The following is a 20,459-nucleotide window of genomic DNA, read 5'->3' on the forward strand; positions in this document are numbered from 1 at the left end:
TGTCACGCTTATTTCATAAAGATGAGAAATTAAACTCAAGGATAAACTCTGAGGGCTCTTGCATCCAAATGACCTGTTTGCCCCACCATTTTGGTCACACTTCACCCATACACTCTCCCCTTTCTTTCCTCTCCCTGCCCTGCATCCACTTCTCAAGAGGGAGTCCAAGCAGGAGATGCTCCATGGTGGTCCTGACCCTTCACCTCTCATTCAGACTCCTGTGCTGGACCTCAGAACAGGCTTCCTCTTAATGCCCCTGGAAAGGGAGCACGGATAGTCCAATACTGCTGCTGGGCTCAGTATGAAAGAGTGTGGCCATGGATTAGTAATGTCTGCCTCAGGTACCGGAGGGTACAGTAGCCGCCCAAGGGCCCCAGATTGGCATCTCCAGTCTAGTCGGACCAACCCCATTCCACAGATGGAGAAAGGCCCAGAGGAGATGAAAGTTGCCCTAAGGTCTCCCAACAAAGCAGTGACAGGCCCAAACCGGAACACAGATCTCCTGTCTCTTAGGATGTGGAGCACGCCATGGGGAAAAGAGGAGAGAGAGCATGGCCAGACCTCAGGAGGCTCTGCTGGTAGCTGAGCTTGAGGCTGTGCAGGTAGTGGGCCTCCTTGGCCCCAGCCTGCAGGCTGGAGAGGCGCAGGCCCACGTAGATACTGGGGTTCAGCTGCTCCGGGGAGAGCCGGTCCATCCAGGGCAAGAGGCGCTGGCCCAGCCTCTCCACCAGCGTGCTGTCCACCTCTGTTATTTCTTAGGAAAGAGAACAGGCCAAGTGAGGTCGCAGGGCCATGCCACCAGTGACACCTTACCAGGGTCTTCTCCAGGGAATAAACATCCCCACCTTACTGTCACCTGGCACACACCCTACTCGTATGCGGGAGTCCGACTGTAACAAGAGGCAGTGGTAACAGGAAAAGCCGGTATCCTGAAAGAGTGGCCGGAGTGGGCCAGGGAGAGCTGGTGGGCCCAGGGCAGAGGAAGCGGGTGCCAGGCAGCCACTCTGCCCATCAGGAGTGACAGAGAGACTGGATGCCGAGCAGCGTGGGGTGCCGCAGGCACTGCACCCCACCTCCCTCGGTCCTCAGGCCAGCTCTGTGACGTAGGTACTGCCATCATCGCATTGCACAAAAGAGGAAACAGAAGTCCAAAGTGTGGGAGTGTTCTACCCATTTACAAAAACTTCAACTCACACAGGGAACAGGTTACAGAACCAGTTTTAAAACAGAAATAGAGTCACAGATGTAGAAAACAAACCTACGGTTACCAGGGGTGAAGGGGGGCGGATAAATTAGGAGACTGGGATTGACATATACACACTACTATATATAGAATAGATAAGTAATAAGGACCTACTGTATAGCACAGGGAACTCTACTCAATACTCTGTAATGACCTATATGGGGAAAGAATCTTCAAAAAACGTGGATATATATGTATAACTGATTCACTTTGCTGTATACCTGGAACTAACACAGCACTGTAAATCAACTATATTCCAATTAAAAAAAAAACAAAAACAAAAACACTGCAGCCTGCCCACTGGCTAACTGGGGCTGCCTGGTGAACTTCCTCTGGGCAGATCTCAGAATAACGCTTTCCCTGCCCCCTCAGTTTAGGTGAAAAGGACCTGAGATTGTGAGGTGAATTGTTAGAAAGCCATCATCCTTGTGTGCTTCGGGATTTACCCACGAGGGAAGCAGAAGCCCTTAGGGGTGTTTCCCAGCTCCAGCTGACTGGCGCTTTCCTCCCGAAGGGAGGGAACCTGAGCTGAGTAGGTGGCCTTGGAGCCACTTTAGACTTTTCCCCATTTACTGCCTCCCAGTTGCTGTGGGGCTCCAGCTGCTGGGCAGGTCGCCCCTCCCAGGGGACGGAGCAAAGGAACTGGGGAGGGGGCTGTTTCTCTTTTCCTTTCTCTTTCTCAGTGCTTTTCTGTGTGCCTGCCCCCATTTCTGTAGGAATCTCTCTCTCTCTCTGGATCTATCTCATTCTCTCCATCTCTCAGCCTGTCTCTCTCCTTATCTCTCCCTCCACAGTTCTCTTTTCCTCTCCCTTTTCTTCAAACTGGAGAGGGAGCCCCGCCCCCACCTTGGGCTCTGACCTCCAGCGGGTGAGTCAGCCCTGGGATTAGCAGGATAGGAAGAGGAGCTGGTGCTGTAAAGAGAGGTGGGTAAACACAGTTCAGCTTCCTTAGCAGGAAGGAGCTGCTAAGGTTCACCCAGGGTAATAAAAGTGAGCCTGGGCGAGCTCCCTCCCCTCAGGGCCTCCAGCTCACAGGGCCGCCCAGCTCTGCCTGCTGAGGACTGGCTTTGACAAGAGGAAGCACGAAGCCCATCCTGCATGGGCACTAGTGCAGATCTGTGTCAGTTTCACAGCCACACAGGGCTTGAACCTGGTAAAGCAGGTGGTGGGATCCTTGCATCACACCAAGGAGGAAGGCAGGGGAGCATTCTTAGCCCATTTTATAAGTGAGTGAATGAGACTGGGAGTGACTAAATGGCCCAGCAGCAGTGGGCTGCACCCCCGAACCCAGTCCAGGGCTCTTTTGGGGTCAGGCCTATGGACCAACTGTTGAAAGGTTCATACCCGCTGAGGGTGCCGGGTCTGCCCTGGGGACTGCCTGGACAGGAACCAAGAGCCAAGGGCTGAGGGGTCTGGTGGCACTTGTGGAACACGCCGGGCGGGAGGCTCCTGGTGCCTAGGGAAGACCGTGACCTGGAGTTCTGAGAACTGAGTCCAGCAAAGCCCTGGAAAGCTGGGGCGCCTTGGGCAGGTCACCTGGCCCCTTCAACCCTTGACTGCTTCATGAGTCACCTGCACACGACTGAACCTGCCTCTCGGTTTCTGCAAGGGTCACAGGAGACCCTGCTGGTGTAGGCAGAGCGAAATGCTGTGGGCAGAGGACGACCAGGAATGAAGAGAGGCGGGCGGCCCACCTTCCCTTCCTGCCTCTGCTTCCCGTGGGGCTCCGGGGCACGAGCAGCCCTGAGCCTGTGCGCTCCAACTCCCAGACAGGTCCCAAGAGTTCCCGAGATACTCCCAGGGGCACCGGAGCAGGCAGGCCCCTGTATGGAACGTAAAGCAAACGCCTTGCCGCCACCGTGACCCGCCAGGGTCTCCACACGCTCGCTTTCCCTCTGCCGGGGTGCCCGCCCCTCACTCCTTTCCTTGCCAGCTCCTTTTCCTCTTTCGGGTCTTAGTTTCTGCATCACTCCCTGGTCCTTGGAAATCCTTCCCACCCCTTCTCCCTGAATTGGCATTCCCCCACCCCCTCCAGGCCTTGGGCTTCCTTTGGCACTCATCACAGCCCCCAACACAGCACTGACTTGCCTCTTGACCACCATCCCCTTCACTAGAATGGAAGCTCTAGGAGGGATGGGGGGAGACCTGTCTTGCTCTTTGTTCTTTCCCCAAAGCCTAACATGGTGCCTGGCAAAGAGAAGGCTCAATCAATGTGTATTGAATGAATAAATGAACAAATGACTGAATTAATGGAAGTGATCTTGTCTGGCGGCGAGTCAGACATACAATTCATCTCAATAAAATGTGCTACAACACTGAGGTCCAGCTAAGTCCAAACTGCTGTGGGAGCCCAGAGGGGCAGCTAAGTCATCCCTGCCACACACACACATCTGAGCCTGTTTCTCCAGCTATATAATGAGGGGCTTCGACAAGACGGTCCTCTCTCCTAAGGACCCAGCAGGCAAGAGGCACGGAGTAGATCCAGGTACTCACCGCAGATCTGGGCGAGAGCTCCCAGGCCCCCAAGCAGGAAGAGGAGGGCCCCAAGGCACCCCATGGCAGGAGCAGGGGTAAGCAGCAGGCGGGGAGCAGGACAGATTCCTAGGGCTGGCCTGGCAGAGGCTCTCCTGACCACAGCAGTCACTGCTCCGAAAGAGGCAGCTTCCTGTCACTGATTAATCCCTCCACGCCTGGCGGCACGCTGCTAAGTCAGCAGAGAGAAAGGGGAAAAGGTCTGTAGCTGAGGGGAAAGGAAGGCCAAAGAACAGAGGAAGGAAGGGCAGGGCAGAGCAGGCCTTCCTGGAGGTCGGGGACAGGGGGAGGGGGAGGGCAAGCAGTGGTGGTGTGCGACATTGCGGAGCCAACCACATTCTGTCCCTGCTGCCCAAAGAGCCCTGGACCAGCACAGGAGGTCTGACTTCTGATCTGCCCAAGTCTGTCCGACCACTCCTGTCCTGTATCCCCTTGGCTGTTCCAGCGGTGGACGGGCAGGGCTGGGGTGCCTACCTGGTACCCCTCCCAGAAGGAGACCCTGAAAGTGTCCACTCTGGCCTGGGACAGGGAGCAGGACAGGGAGCTGCGACGGTCACATGAGCAGCGGCTGGAGTCAGCTGTTCTCTGCCAGCCCGCCCCGGCGGTGGGGTGGGGGTGGGGGTGTGTGGAGTGCAGCCGAACCGGACCAGACAGGCCAGTTTTCTCAGCCGACCAGAAAGCTGGGAGCCTCCTGGAGACAAAACAAAGCCATTTAATGAACAAGACTTAATCATCTGAGACACAAAGCCATGGTTAGCAGGGCCACTTGTCAGGACTAAGAAAGTAACCTAAAAAAACTCTCTTCAAGGAGGAGAGAGAACAAAGGATTCCCCCACCTGCCTAGGTCCACAGGAGAATCTATGTCCAAGAGTTAGCTCTGGAGGTGCTGTGTTACCTTGGCCAGGTGACTTAACCTCTCTGAGTTTGAAAGAGTTTCTCCTGTGTGAGCTGAAAGGGTTAGAGAAGATCATTCTAATTAAGCTCCCTTCCAGCTCAACTTGTGAAGATGTTACGACCTTAAAACATCTCTAATCACTTCTAAATAAAATGTTTACTGCAATCCATTTTATGGCAAATTGCCACAGTTCAGTCTTTCAAGATAATCCAGTTTTGTGCCTGACTTATCACAAGCCAATAAATACAGACATAAATAAATAGAGATTGCATCTGTTTACGGAAGTACCTTATAAATATAAAATTAGATCGTCTAGTGCAAGGAGGCTGGGCATGGCCCATCAGGGTGAAGTTCCAGGGAAGGAGGGATGCCAGCTAGAGGCCCAACTTCTGCAGATTCTTGGGTTCAGACTTCCACGGGGGCCTTGGAAATTTGTGGGCAATGGAGCTGCCTTGGTTTGGGATGGGACTGCCCCGCTCCCCAACCCTCTGCCTGTGGCCAGTGTCAATGATTCTGTTTCCTGCCACCTCCAGGACAGCAGCCTCTGGTGAGAAGCAGCTTCCTTGGGAGAGTCACCTCTGATCCCTGAGGACTCGAATGTACCACAGTGACCAGTGGGGACGAGGTGCATTTCCATAGCTATCAGAAACAGAGTGACTGATTGGGGGTGGAACTGAACTGTTTCAGGTAATGCAGTCAGGGGAAGTGAAAAAGAAAAACGACTAAATCATTTGGGGTTCAGGACTTCTGTTTGGGGGTCTATAGCTGAGAAAGTAAAGATTAGCTTGGAATGAGCAGGTAAAAGTTTGCCTGTCCAGACAGGCACAGACAAAGCCAGCTGCAATGTAAAAAGGAAACATTATTTCTCCCAAGGTCACGTTACAACAACTGTAAAGTGTCCCGATAACCATGCTGTGTGAGTGACTATTACTTGTACTTTTTTACCGGGATTTCTTTTTTCCCCTACAATCACAAACTATCAGGAATTTGCTGCCTGAAATTATGTTAGTAAGAAAGAAACAACCCCAGAGGCGCCAAGTCACTTTGACACAGAGAAGTTGCCCCAGTATGGAATTCCTGGACTCAACGTTCCATGCCTGTCTCAACTTTGTAGTTTCCTCTTACACAGGATACTTTGCTGTCCAAACCTGAAGCTGACACTTCTCACGCAGCCCTGTGCTGTGCTGAGCCTATCAAAATACTGCTTGGTTGGGACTTCCCTGGCAGTCCAGTGGTTAAGACTCCACATTTCCACTGCAGGGGGCACAGTTTCGATCCCTGGTCAGGGAACTAAGATCCCACATGCTACGTGGCACGGCCAAAAAAAAAAAAAAAAGCACTGCTTGGTTTACATTTCACCTAACCTAACCCCACTCTTCACCCAAATCCTGTAATCACCTTGCCCTCTGTGTAGTCATATGCCCTCAGTTCCTCCCCCTCATTGCAGTGGATCAACTGAGCTGACTGTCAGACTAAAGGTTTGTTCTTGGTGGTCTCAGGACAACTGGACTAGGATACAGCCTAAGAAAGAATCCAACAGGAAAAAAATTAAATTTTATGCATGAACAAGGATATATTGTACAACACAGGGAATATAGCCAATATTTTATAAGAACTATAAATGGAGTATAACCTTGAAAAATTTTGAACCCCTATGTTGTACACCTGAAACTTATATAACATTGTACATCAAGCATACTTCAATTTTTAAAAAAAAAAGGTGAAGTGAAAAAAAATTGTATGTGTGAAGGTGGCATGAGAAGAATAAATACATGGCTGTATCGTTACATATGGAAAATCCATTTTCTTAATTAAAAATGTAAATATATTAAAATCTTAGACTCCATTTAACGTAGAAAGATGTTCATAATTAATCTTAAATTTTAAAAATTATATAAGTAAGATATGTGGATTGCATGAAAAATCAGAAAATGTGTTAAGGGAGAAGAAGGAGGTAGAGGAAGAAGAGGGAAAGAAAAACCAGAAAATCACTGATAGTCCCATAACCCAGAGGATTGTTCTCAAATTGTGGTCTGTGGATCCCTGGAGGCCTCCAAGACCCTTTTAGGGGGTCTGTGAGTTCAAAATTACTTTAGAAAATACTAAGACATTATCTGCCTTGTTTGCTTTTTGGGTATTTGCACTCATGGTGTAAAGCAGTGGCATCTAAAACTGCTAGTGTCTTAGCAGGAATCAAGGCAGTGACACCAAACTGTACTAGTAGTCACTGTATTCTTTACCCCCGTGCACTCCAAGGTGGGGAAAACCTGGTTTCACTTAAGAATGTCCTTGATAAGGCAAAAAAAAAAAATTATTAAATCTCAACAGCAACACCAAAAAAGGGGTCATCCCACAGACCTGGACTCTAGTTTTGCCTCTGTGACCTTTGGCAAGAGACATCTTTTCTAAGCCTGTTTCTTGTAAAATGGGCGTGTGGCACTGTGCTCATACGTTTCTCATGAGGATCAAATGAGAATGCTTATAAAATGCTTACCACCGGTGCCTAGTGTGTGGTTCGAGCTCATAACACTTTCAGCTCTTATCAATAACTATCTGTCAAAATCCAGGAAAGAATGTTACAGGGAACAGTCAGTGTCCACTTAGCAAGTTTCCAAATTCTAAGGATCTGGATTCCAGCTAAGTAAGAGAAAACAGCCTTGCATGTAACACAAGACTGTTGGACCATCTTAAGCCATGCAACTGAAGAGGTTCAGCTCCAGCCTCCCCCAAACACGCCATGGCATATGGATTCTTTTGAGCTAAAGGAAATCAAGACCCTGTGGGCTCAAGAGAAACATCTGTCCCTCCCTTAACTACCTGGAAGAACTTACATTGGAAGTCTCTCCCAAAATGAGAATTATTACCAGAGATGAATCTTATCTGAGTGACCCATCTGTGTGGCAGGGCAAATATCTAATTACCAAATGTTTGCTCTTTTGCTTCTTGTTCCTGTGAATTGCCCTCCTTCCTGTTGAAGCCCCAGGTCCCTATCCCATTCCTTAGCTCAGGATGGCATAAATACCTCATTTTACCTTTCTATCTTTGAACCTCTCATGTATGTGGGGTTCTCGTACTTACAAAATTAAATTTGATTTTCTGTTACTCTGTCTCATGTCAATTTGATCATCAGACCAGCCAAAAGAACCTTTGAAGGGTAGAGGAAAATTCTTTCTCCCCAACATAAGGCTGGGAAATATCAAATGATGCTGTGGCAGGATTGGAGTAATCCTGTCCGACAGTCTTCCCCTCTTTCCCCTGCATTCCCCCTCCCTCTTCAAAGGCTAGCGGTCTTGACAGGACCTCAGGAGGGGACACACTGGATTCCTACTTGCAGGTCCCAGGAGAGCTGCTCAGACAGATCCTTGGAACTGTTCTGAATTTACAGGCGACTCTTGCAGAGGTCTGGGTCCAGCTTCAAAGTAAATATAGGGCTCATCTTCCTTTCCTTTGGCCACTTATCCAGCCAAGGAGAGTATTCCAGGCAGAGGGAACAGCATGTGTAAAGGCTGGAGGTAGCCGAGGAAAGAGGATCGGCAGGGAAACAGTGGAAGAGGCAATGCCTCCAGGTCCTGGTGATCAGAAATGGCAGAGCTAGGGACTTCCCTGGCGGTCCAGTGGTTAGGACTCCGTGCTTCCATTGCAGGAGGTGAGGGTTCGATTCCCAGTCGCGGGAACTAAGATTCCGTATGCTGCACGGTGCGGCCAGCAATGGCTAAGCTAGAAGGACACTTGGCATCTGACCAACTGAGCTCAGACGCAGAATATGCCCTTTACTTCTGTGTAGACTTGGGCGTGTTAATTTCTCAGCCTCTGTTTTTTTAATCTCTAAAGGGGTCATAACAATACCCACATGTGGGAGAGTTTTTATGAAGATTCAAGTAGGTCAAGAAACTGGCCTGCAGTCTATGTTCATGAAACAGATTCTGACTCAAGATATAAAAACTGAGTGGCCCCTGTACCAACGGACATACATCTTTTTCAATTAGCCCTCAGAACAGCTCCATCATCCTCCAGTTTGTTAATGAAGAAACTGAGGCTCTGAGGAGACAATTGACTGAGGTCATGGCAGGCAGTGGCCAAGGGACCTTCCTCTGCTGTTGCTCCTGCCTTTCTGGGAGCGCTTCCATTCCCACTGTTAAGACCTTCAATAATAATGAAGACTATGGGCTTCCCTGGTGGCGCAGTGGTTGAGAGTCTGCCTGCCGATGCAGGGGACATGGGTTCGTGCCCCGGTCTGGGAAGATCCCACATGCTGCGGAGTGGCTGGGCCCGTAAGCCATAGGCCTGTGCTCCGCAACGGGAGAGGCCACAAGAGTGAGAGGCCCGCGTACCACAAAAGAAAATAAATAAATAAATAAATAATAATGAAGACTAAAGTGATTTATTATTATTATAAATAATATTTTAAAAACCAGCCTGGTACATGGCAGAAAAAAATGATGTCTCTTTCATAATGTACTTCAAACCTATACCTCAAAGAATCCCAAAGGAAGGGGAGGGATAAATCAAGAGTATGGGATTAACAGATACACACTATTATATATAAAATAGATAACCAACAAGAAACTACTGTATAACACAGGGAACTATACTCAATACTTTGTAATAACCTATAAGGGAAAAGAGTTTGAAAAAGAATATATATATATATATATATAACTGAATCTGTGCTGTATGCCTGAAACTAACACAAATTGTAAATCAACTATCCTTTAATAAAAAAAAAAAAAAGAACCCTGGAAAAAAAATTAAAAAAAAAAATCAAAGAAGTTCTAAATAAATGGAGAGGCATTCTGTGTTTATGGATTGGAAGACTCAATTTTATTAAATGTCAATTCTTCCCAACATGATCTATAGTTTTGAATAATCCCAATCAAAATCCGAGTAAGGTATTTTGTGTATATTGACAAATTGATCCTAAAGGTCATGTGGAAAGGCAAAGAAAAACCAGAATAACCAGCAAAACACTGAAGAAGAACAAAGTTGGAGGACTGACACTACCTGATTTCCAGATTTACAATAAAGCTGCAGTAGTCAAAATGGTGTACTATTGGTCAAAAAATCAACAGACTGACCAACAGAACAGAATAGAGAGCCCATATACAGACTACCTCAAAAATAGTCAACCAGTATTTTGACAAAGGAGCAAAGGCAACTGACAATAGAGAAAGGACAGTAATTTCAACAAAAGGTGCTGGAGCAATCGGATATATCAAAAAAAAAGAATTAATCCTAGGCATATACCTTTTACCTTTCACAAAAAACTAATTCAAAGTGGACCTAAATGTAAGAGACAAAACTAAAAAACTTCTGGAAGAGGTGATGACTTTTAAGATACAACATCAGGGCTTCCCTGGTGGTGCAGTGGTTGAGAGTCCGCGTGCCGATGCAGGGGACACGGGTTCGTGCCCTGGTCCGGGAAGATCCCACGTGCCGCAGAGCGGTTAGGCCCGTGAGCCATGGCCACTGAGCCTGTGCGTCCGGAGCCTGTGCTCTGCAACAGGAGAGGCCACAACAGTGAGAGGCCCGCGTACCGCAAAAAAAAAAAAAAAGATATAACATCAAAGGCATGGTCTATAAAAGAAATGATTGCTAAGCTGGACTTCATTTAAAAAAAAAAACACTTCTGCTCTGCTAAGGACACTGTCAAGAGAATGAGAAGACAAGCCACAGTGTGGGAGAAGATATTTGCAAATGATATATCTGATAAAAGATGGTTATCCAGGGGCTTCCCTGGTGGCGCAGTGGTTGAGAGTCTGCCTGCCGATGCAGGGGACACGGGTTCGTGCCCCAGTCCGGGAAGATCCCACATGCCGCGGAGCGGCTAGGCCCGTGAGCCATGGCCGCTGAGCCTGCGCGTCCGGTGCCTGTGCTCCCAACGGGAGAGGCCACGACAGTGAGAGGCCCGCGTACCGCAAAAAAAAAAAAGATGGTTATCCAAAGAACCCTTGAAACTCAACAATAAGAAAACAAACAACCCAATTTAAAAATAGACCAAAGACCTGAACAGACATCTCACCAGAGATGATATATAGATGGCAAATAAGCATATAAAAAGATGCTCCATTTCATATGTCACCAGGTAACTGCAAATTAAAACAACAATGATACCACTATATACCTATTAGAATAGCTCAAATCCAAAACACTGACATCACCAAATGTTGGCAAGGATGTGGAACAACAGGAATTGTCACTCACTGCTGGTGGGAATGCAACATGGTACAGCCACTTTGGAAGACAGTTGGCAGTTACTTACAAAGCAAAACATAGTTTCACTATCAGATTCCACAATCGTGCTCCTAGCTGTTTACCCAACAGATATGAATACTTATATCCACACAAAAATCTGCATGTGAGAGTTTATAACAACTTCATACATAATTGCCAAAAACTGGAAGCAACCAAGGTGTCTTTCCATAGGTGAATGGATAAACACATTCTGGTACATATATACTATGAAATATTATATAACTGAAAATAGCAATTAAAAGAAATGAGCTATTGGACTTCCTTGGCTGTCTAGTGGTTAAGACTCCACACTTCCAATGCAGGGGACGCATGGGTTTGATCCCTGGTCAGGGAACTAAGATCCCACATGCTGAGTGGCACAGCCAAAAAAAATTTAAAAGTAAAATAAATGAGCTATTAAGCCACAAAAAGACAGGGGTGAAACTTAAATTCATATTGCCGAGGGAAGAAAGGGGCAAGACTGAAAGGTTTCCGATTATTCCTATTACACAGCATTGTGGAAAAGGCAAAACTATGGTAAATAGTAAGAAGATCAGTAGTTGCCAGAGGCTGGGGGGAAAGAGTAGGGGAAGGGAGGGTTGAATAGGTGAAGCAAGTATGGCAAAACTGTATGAGAGTATAATGGTGGATATATAATACTACATATTTGTCAAAACCTATAGAACTTTACAGCACACACAGTGAACTTAACGCATGCAAATTTAAAAAATATTATTCAGGAGACGACGGGATCCCAGGATAGAATGCAGAATGTGACAAACAATCTAATTGTATTACAAATGTATGAAGCAACCTCACCAAAAGAGTGGGGGAGGACTTCCCCAGTGGCACAGTGGTTAAGAATCCGCCTGCCAATGCAGGGGACACGGGTTCGAGCCTTGGTCCGGGAAGACCGCACATGCTGTGGAGCAACTAAGCCCGTGTGCTACAACTACTGAGCCTGTGCTCTAGAGCCCACGAGCCACAACTACTGAAGGCCACGCGCCTAGAGCCCGTGCTCTGCAACAAGAGAAGCCACCGCGATGAGAAGCCCGCACACCGCAACAGAGTAGCCCCCACTCACCGCAACTAGAGAAAAGCCCGCACACAGCAAAGAAGACCCAGCACAGCCAAAAATAAATAAATTTGTTAAAAAAAAAAAAAAAAGAGTGGGGGAAAGAGTGCTGGCCTAAGAAACTGTGATGATGAGTCGGGTCTGTAGAATAAAGGCAAGAAGATCTGCACATAAGCACTATATCATGAGGGTGAGAGTTAATAATTCTGATGCTAGCAGACATGAGTATTGGAATTGAACAATTAAGCAAATGGATGGCAGGTTACAGAAGTCAGGCTTCTCACTGTTGGAGTCGGGGTTTACAGACAAGCAAGGGGAGGAGGCTAGAATGATCTGTGTGGTGACGGTGTGGTGGAGACATCAGCATGAATTCATGTTTAGCTAAATACAGACAAAGATGGTTACATCCAGAAATTGTTATAGGTATGTGTGTACACAACAGAACAGTATACACAAACATACTTTTTGCTGTCAGCTGAGAGGGTCTAGAAGCAAAGACAGCACAGTAGCAATAAGATTACTGAGTGCCCAGATTTTGATTTATAATAACCATTCTCCAATAAAAGGAACCAGGTTCCCCTAATATGACTGATACTAGGACTGGGACAAGAAATATGCAAGATGAGCCTGGAGCATCTTATAGGTCCAGAAGGTAAGGAAGTACACACATGCACACGTGCACCCACACTGATCATGTCAAAGGGATACAGGAGCAAACTGAAGGGGGGCCCCTAGTGGCCAAAGCTGGAATAATTTGAGCAACAAAAGTGATATTAGACTATAACCCAAAGTAAAAAATAAATATCCATGCTTACATACTGATATAAATAAATGATTCAACAAATAAATAAACACTGACATACACTGAATGTTTGTGTCCCCCCAAATTCATGTGTTGAAACCTAATCCCCATGCCATGTTTTCTGGAGGTGGGGCCTTTGGGAGGTAATTAGGAGCCGTCATGCATGGGATTAGACTCCTTATAAAAGATACCCCAGTAGATAACTAACAAGGACCTACTGTATAGCACAGGGAACTATACTTAATATCTTGTAATAACCTATAATGGAAGAGAATGTTAAAAAAAAGAATATATATATATAAATATATCTATAAATATATCTATATAAATAAAATAACTGAATTACTTTATTATACACCTGAAACTAACACACTATAAAACAACCATATTTCAATAAAATTTTTTAAAAAAGAGAGACCCCGGAGAGAGCCCTCACTCCTTCAGCCATGTGAAGACACAGTGAAAATTTGGCTGTCTATGAACCAGAAAGCAAGCCCTCACCAGACACCCAATCTGTCGGCACCTTGGTAGTGGACTTTCCAGCCTCCAGAACTGTGAGAAACAAATTTCTGTTCTTTGCAAGCTACTAATGGTATGGTATTTTGTTATAGCAAGTCTATGGTATTTTGTTATAGCAGCCCAGACAGACTAAGACAAATGGATAAGAGACAAATCTCTCATGCAGAAAAATTCCCAATAATATATGCAGATACTCTGCCTTCAAGGAGGGGGAGCATAACTCCCCACTCCCTAAGTGTGGGCTGTGCAGAGTGACTTCCTTCCAAAAAATACAGTACGGAAAGTGGGTGGGAGGAAGAGCATCCTTACAATCGAGAAGCCCAACAAGCAATTCATCAACCAAATGACCAAAGCCAAGGTGAACAATCATGCTGACAGCATACACCCTTGATAGGATGTGATGAAAATGGCACTTCGCCTCTGTGGTCTTCTTCCTCCAACCCACAGTTTTTAAAAAATTTATTTATTATTTATTTTATTTATTTATTTTGGCTATGCTGGGTCTTAGTTGCAGCATGCATCTGGGATCTAGTTCTCCAACAAGGGACCCAACCTGGGCCCCCTGTATTGGGAATGCGGAGTCTTACCCACTGGACCACCAGGGAAGTCCCTCCAACCCCCAGTTTAACCATGAGTAAAAAAACAAATTCCAAACATCCTGCAAAATACCTGACCAGGACTCCTCAAAACTGTCAAGGTCATCACAAATAAGGAAGGTCTGAGAAACTCTCACAGCCAAGAGGAGCCTAAGGAGACATGACGAATGTAACGTGGTGTCCTGGAACAGAAAAAAAAAAAAAAGATATTAGGTTTAAAACTAAGGAAATCTGAATAATGTATATTAATAATAAAGTATCAATACTGGTTCATTAATTGTAACAAATGTACCATACTAATGTTTGATGTTAATAATAAGAAAAACTGACTGTGGGATATATGGGAATTCTCTGCACTACCTACGCAATTTTTATGTAAAGCTAAAGCTGTTCTAAAAAATAAAGTCCTGGCGACTTTCCTGGCAGTTCAGTGGTTAAGACTCCACGCTTCCAATGCAGGGGGTGTGGGTTCGATTCCTTGTCGGGGAAATAAGATCCCACATGCTGTGTGGTGTGGCGGGGGGGAAAAATTAAAAATAAAATCTATCTATCTATCTATTTATTTATTTGGCTGCACTGGGTCTTAGTTGCGGCTCGCAGGCTTCTCTCTAGTTGTGGCACGTGGGCTCAGTAATTGTGGCACATGGGCTTAGTTGCCCCGTGGCATGTGGGATCTTAGTTCCCCAACCAGGGATCGAAGCCACGTCCCCTGCATTGGAAGGCAGATTCTTAAGCACTGGACCACCAGGGAAGTCCCCAAAATAAAGTCTACTTCTTTTAAAAAAAAAAAGGAGGAGTCCTTAAAATCATCATCTCATCATTTCTGTGGACTTTGAAGGTATTTTGCTGGTGTCCTTAAATAAATAATCCTATGTTCTGGAGGGTCTATTGATTTTAAGTGTAAGTTAAAAATTTTGGATAATCATTTAAAGAACAGAAACAGTATGTAAACTAGTAGAAGGACAAACAGAATTATTGTGGGGAGAATTTAATCTAAAAGAAAACAAAAAGGAGGGGGAGAAAAAAGAAACCCAGAAAAACTGAATAGGTAGAACAAAAATAAGACAGAAGACAGAAACCCAAATATATCAGCCATCACAATCCATGTAAATAGATTAAACTATCCAGTTCAAGGGCGAAGACTATCAGGTTGGTTTTTAAAATACCCAGCTACACATGAAAGAATGCTCAACATCACTAATCATGAGAGAAATGCAAATCAAAACTACAATGAGATATCATCTCACACCAGTCAGAATGGCCATCATCAAAAAATCTAGAAACAATAAATGCTGGAGAGGGTGTGGAGAAAAGGGAACCCTCTTACACTGTTGGTGGGAATGTAAATTGATACAGCCACTGTGGAGAACAGTATGGAGGTTCCTTAAAAAGCTACAAATAGAACTACCATATGACCCAGCAATCCCACTACTGGGCATATACCCTGAGAAAACCATAATTCAAAAAGAGTCATGTACCAAAATGTTCATTGCAGCTCTATTTACAATAGCCCGGAGATGGAAACAACCTAAGTGTCCATCATCGGATGAATGGATAAAGAAGATGTGGCACATATATACAATGGAATATTACTCAGCCATAAAAAGAGACGAAATTGAGCTATTTGTAATGAGGTGGATAGACCTAGAGTCTGTCATACAGAGTGAAGTAAGTCAGAAAGAGAGAGACAAATACCGTATGCTAACACATATATATGGAATTTAAAAAAAAAAAATGTCATGAAAAACCTAGGGGTGAAACAGGAATAAAGACACAGACTTACTAGAGAATGGACTTGAGGTTATGGGGAGGGGGAAGGGTAAACGGTGACAAAGCAATAAAGAGGCATGGACATACATACACTACCAAATGTAAGGTAAATAGCTAGTGGGAAGCAGCCGCATAGCACAGGGAGATCAGCTCGGTGCTTTGTGACCGCCTGGAGGGGTGGGATAGGGAGGGTGGGAGGGAGGGAGACGCAAGCGGGAAGAGATATGGGAATATATGTATGTATATAACTGATTCATTTTGTTGTGAAGCTGAAGCTAACATACCATTGTAAAGCAATTATACTCCAATAAAGATGTTAAAATACCCAGCTATATTCTGTTTTCAAGAGAAATTCCTATAACATAAAAATGCAAAAAGATTAAAAGTGAAAGGTTAGAAAAAGATATACCAGAAAAATACCAACCAAAATAAAGCTGGCTTAGCTATATTATTATCAGATCAAATAGTCTTAGGCAAAAAGCATTAATAGAGACAAAGAGCATATATCAGATTGTATTTTGCAATGATGGCTGCAACAATACCCCATCCCACTGTGGTCTTCTATAATTTTGTCATTCATTCACAAAGTCTAAGTCCTCTCCCTTTGAATCTGGGCAGATTTGTGACTTGCTTGTAAGTTGCAGAATATACAAGAAGTGATAATATATGACTTCAAGTCAGAAAAGATAATGCACTGCCACCTTGCTCTTGGCAACACTTGAGAGCTGTTGTGTAAACAGTCCAACCACCCTGAGGCTGCTATCCTGGGTGGAAGCCTAAATTGGCCCAGGAAAGTAATCCACATGATTACCTGAAGAAGCCCTGTGATTACCTGAAGAAACAGAAGCATGTCCAGCCAGCCCCCAGCTTCTCCAGCCCTCAGACTATTCCAGCTTTCATGATTTCAACTGCATAAGACTTATAGACAGAAACAGTCAACTGACACCATCCCCAATTTCTTTTTTTTTTTTTTTTATGGCTGTGCCACACAGGGATCTTAGTTCCCTGACCAGGGATTGAACCTGTGCCCCCTGCAGTGGAAGCACAGAGTCCTAACCATTGGACTGCCAGGGAATTCCCCCATGCCGAATTTTTTTTTTTTTTTTTTTTTTTGCGGTACGCGGGCCTCTCACTGTTGTGGCCTCTCCCGTTGCGTAGCACAGGCTCCGGACGCGCAGGCTCAGCGGCCATGGTTCACGGGCCCAGGCGCTCTGCGCCATGTGGGATCTTCCCAGACCAGGGCACGAACCCGTGTCTGCTGCATCGGCAGGCGGACTCTCAACCACTGCGCCACCAGGGAAGCCCTAAAATTATGTTTTATTCAGCAGACTTTCTGAGGACTTAAGCCCAGGATACAGCCTCTCAGATAACTCTAAGGGACTGTTCTGAAGAGGTAAGGGAGGAGCCAGGATACATAGAGGAGTTTTTGCAAAAAAATAAACAAAAAACACACAAAGAAACAACAAACAAACGAAAAACAACAAAAAGCCCAGGTAGTTGGAACATCAAAAGATTACTGTTAATTAAAGAGAAAACAGACATCTCAAGTTAATGAATTTAGTGCTTTTCTATGTATGGGAAGATGCAAGAGTCTGGGCTCATTGAAATCATTCCTTTGATATGCACTTTAGCTATCTAGGGCTAGTATCCTGTTTTTCTCCATCTGAATCCCTTCAGGGTGTAATAGGGAATTCTATTACAAGTTAATCACTAAAGGGATGTTGCCTATAAGCTTGAATTATAATGACCCTCCTCTGGGACCCCTGCCTCCCAGGTGATGAGCACTAAGCTAAAATCCCTTTGTTTGGCTCACATCCAGACCAGGCCCACCTGTGAATGACTACAGGAAGGAGGAAACTAACACATCCCCTCCTGAGGCTGACCAGAACCAGGAAATGTTTGACTTTACTCCCTCCCCTTTTAGTATAAATGAAGCCTGAATTCTAACTCAGGCAAGATGGTTCTTTGGGACATGATTCCACCATCTTCTCGGTCTGCTGGCTTTCTGAATAAAGTCGCTATTCCTTGCCCCAACAACTCATCTCTCAATTTATTGGCCTGTCGTGCAGTGAGTAGTATGAGCTTGGACTTCGTAGCAAGGATGCCCAGTGAGGCTGCTGCAGTGGCTGATGGCCTGATGGCAGGAACATCCTTTTTTTTTTTTTACTGATACAGCAGGTGACATTTTTTTGTCCACAGAGAGTTGAAAAATAGGCAAAACTAAGGTATGATGTGGGAATTTGATTAGTGATTCTCTTTGAGGGATAGGAACTGGAAGGGGGCACTGCAGGGAGGGCTCATGGGCACTGGCCATGTTCTGTTTCCTGAGCTGGGTACTGCTTATATGGGTGTATTTGGTTTGTGAAAAATCAAGCTATAAATCTATGACTGGTTGTGTTAGTCCTGGTCCTCCAAGAGCAGATGCCAAGATGGTATTAGATGTGCATAGGATTGATGGGGAAAATTCTATGAGTATAAAGGGAAAGGAAACCAGAGGAAGCCAGTGGACCTGTCAGACTATGGTGCAGGTCTGACCCCTGTGAAGGAGAGAGGGAAGGAAGGAAATAGGTAAGGGAGGTCTGAGACTGCTGTAGAGATATTTTTTTTTAATAGATCTTTACTGGAGTATAATTGCTTCACAATACTGTGTTACTTTCTGTTGTACAACAAAGTGAATCATCCATATGCATACATATATCCCCACATCCCCTCCCTCTTGAGCCTCCCTCACACCCTCCCTATCCCAGCTCTCTAGGTCATCGCAAATCACCAAGCCGATCTCCCTGTGCTATGTTGCTGCTTCCCACTAGCTATTTTACATTCGGTAGTGTATATATGTCAATGCTACTCTCACTTCACCCCAGCTTCGCCCTCCCACCCCATGTCCTCAAGTTCATTCTCTATGTCTACCTCTTTATTCCTGCCCTGCAAATAGGTTCATCAGTACCATTTTTTTTTGTTTTTGTTTTTAGATTCCACATATATGCGTTAGCATACGGTGTTTGTTTTTCTCTTTCTGACTTACTTCACTCTGTATGACAGACTCTAGGTCCATCCACTTCACTACAAATAACTCAATTTTGTTTCTTTTTATGGCGAGTAATATTCCACTGTATATATGTGCCACATCTTCTTTATCCATTCATCTGTTGATGGACATTTAGGTTGGTTCCATGTCCTGGTTATTGTAAATAGTGCTGCAATGAACATTGTGGTACATGTCATTTTGTTTTTGTTTTTTGAACTTTTGAATTTATTTTTTATACAGCAGGTTCTTATTAATTATCTATTTTATACATATTAGTGTATATATGTCAATCTCCCAATTCATCACACCACCACCACCACCCCTGCCACTTCCCCCCTTGGTGTCCATACGTTTGTTCTCGACATCTGTGTCTCTATTTCTGCCCTGCAAACAGGTTCATCTGTACCATTTTTCTCGGTTCCACATATATGCGTTAATATACGATATTTGTTTTTCTATTTCTGACTTACTTCACTGTATGACAGTCTCTAGATCCATCCACATCTCTACAAATGACCCAATTTCGTTCCTTTTTATGGCTAATATTCCATTGTATATATGTACCACATCTTCTTTAATCATTTGTCTGTTGATGGGCATTTAGGTTGCTTCCATGTCCTGGCTATTGTAAATAGTGCTGAAATGAACATTGGGGTGCATGTGTCTTTTTGTTGTTGTTGTTGTGGTAAGCGGGCCTCTCAGTGTTGTGGCCTCTCCCGCTGTGGAGCACAGGCTCCAGACGCGCAGGCTCAGCGGCCATGGCTCACAGGCCCAGCCGCTCCGCGGCATGTGGGATCTTCCCGGTCCGGGGCACGAACTCCTGTCCCCTGCATCGGCAGGTGGACTCTCAACCACTGCACCACCAGGGAAGCCCACATGTGTCTTTTTGAATTATGGTTTTCTCTGGGTATATGCCCAGTAGTGGGATTGCTGGGTCATATGGTAGTTCTATTTTTAGTTTTTTAAGGAAACTCCATACTGTTCTCCACAGCGGCTGTATCAATTTACATTCCCACCAACAGTGCAGGAGGGTTCCCTTTTCACCACACCCTTTCCGGCATTTATTGTTTCTAGATTTTTTTTGTTTTTGAATTTTATTTTATTTATTTTTTATATAGCAGGTTCTTATTAGTTATGTTTCTAGGTTTTTTGATAATGGCCATTCTGAACGGTGTAAGGTGATACCTCATTGTAGTTTTGATTTGCATTTCTCTAATAATTAATGCTGTAGAGATTTAAGAAACTTTCAGCAAGGCCTACGGCAAGCCCTGGGATCAAAGTTACTGTAGTGGGGCTTCCCTGGCAGCTCAGTGGTTAAGAATCCGCCTGCCAATGCAGAGGACATGTGTTCGAGCCCTGGTCTGGGAAGATTCCACGTGCCGCGGAGCAACTAAGCCTGTGCGCCACAACTACTGAGCCTGCGGTCTAGAGCCTGCGAGCCACAACTACTGAAGCCCACGTGCCTAGAGCCCGTGGGCTGCAACAAGAGAAGCCACCCAATGAGAAGCCTGCTCACCGCAACTACAGAAAAGCCCGAGCGCAGCAACAAAGACCCAATGCAGCCAAAAATAAAAATAAATTAAAAAAAAAAAAAGTTACTGTAGTGTAAGTGCCTGACAGTAAGCTTTTTTTTTTTAATTTTAAGTGCCTGACATTAAGCTTTCGATTGCTGAGGCATTCATTTCAAAGACACGCACCTCAAACATTTTGTGGAACACAGTTACTAGTTAAACAAATAGATAAGGAGACAGGCTGCCCCCACCCAAGA

At 45.2% G+C, this 20,459-nt stretch overlaps 1 protein-coding gene across 12 annotated transcripts in view; it reads right to left on the bottom strand.

The window, feature by feature from the left end:
• The window catches only part of TCN2 (transcobalamin 2), a 34,854-nt gene that overhangs the window by 9,403 nt on the left and 4,992 nt on the right, over positions 1–20,459 (bottom strand). For 9 of the 12 annotated variants that reach the window (XR_009544329.1, XR_009544328.1, XM_060170342.1 and 6 more), the window contains exons 2-3: positions 13,967–14,043; positions 4,250–4,466 (exon numbers count right to left, since the gene is read on the bottom strand). Coding sequence is in view for 10 of the 12 variants with exons in the window: in XM_060170342.1 (XP_060026325.1) it covers positions 4,250–4,466; positions 13,967–14,043 (294 nt within the window). In the remaining 2 variants the exon portion in view is untranslated. Of the gene's footprint in view, positions 1–561; positions 755–3,736; positions 3,948–4,249; positions 4,467–6,068; positions 6,192–13,966; positions 14,076–20,459 lie in introns of those variants that run through there. The other 3 variants (XM_060170339.1, XM_060170343.1, XM_060170340.1) reach the window with 3 other exon arrangements.

Source organism: Lagenorhynchus albirostris, chromosome 14 (genome assembly GCF_949774975.1).
Source record: "Lagenorhynchus albirostris chromosome 14, mLagAlb1.1, whole genome shotgun sequence".
Lineage (NCBI taxonomy): Eukaryota > Metazoa > Chordata > Mammalia > Artiodactyla > Delphinidae > Lagenorhynchus > Lagenorhynchus albirostris.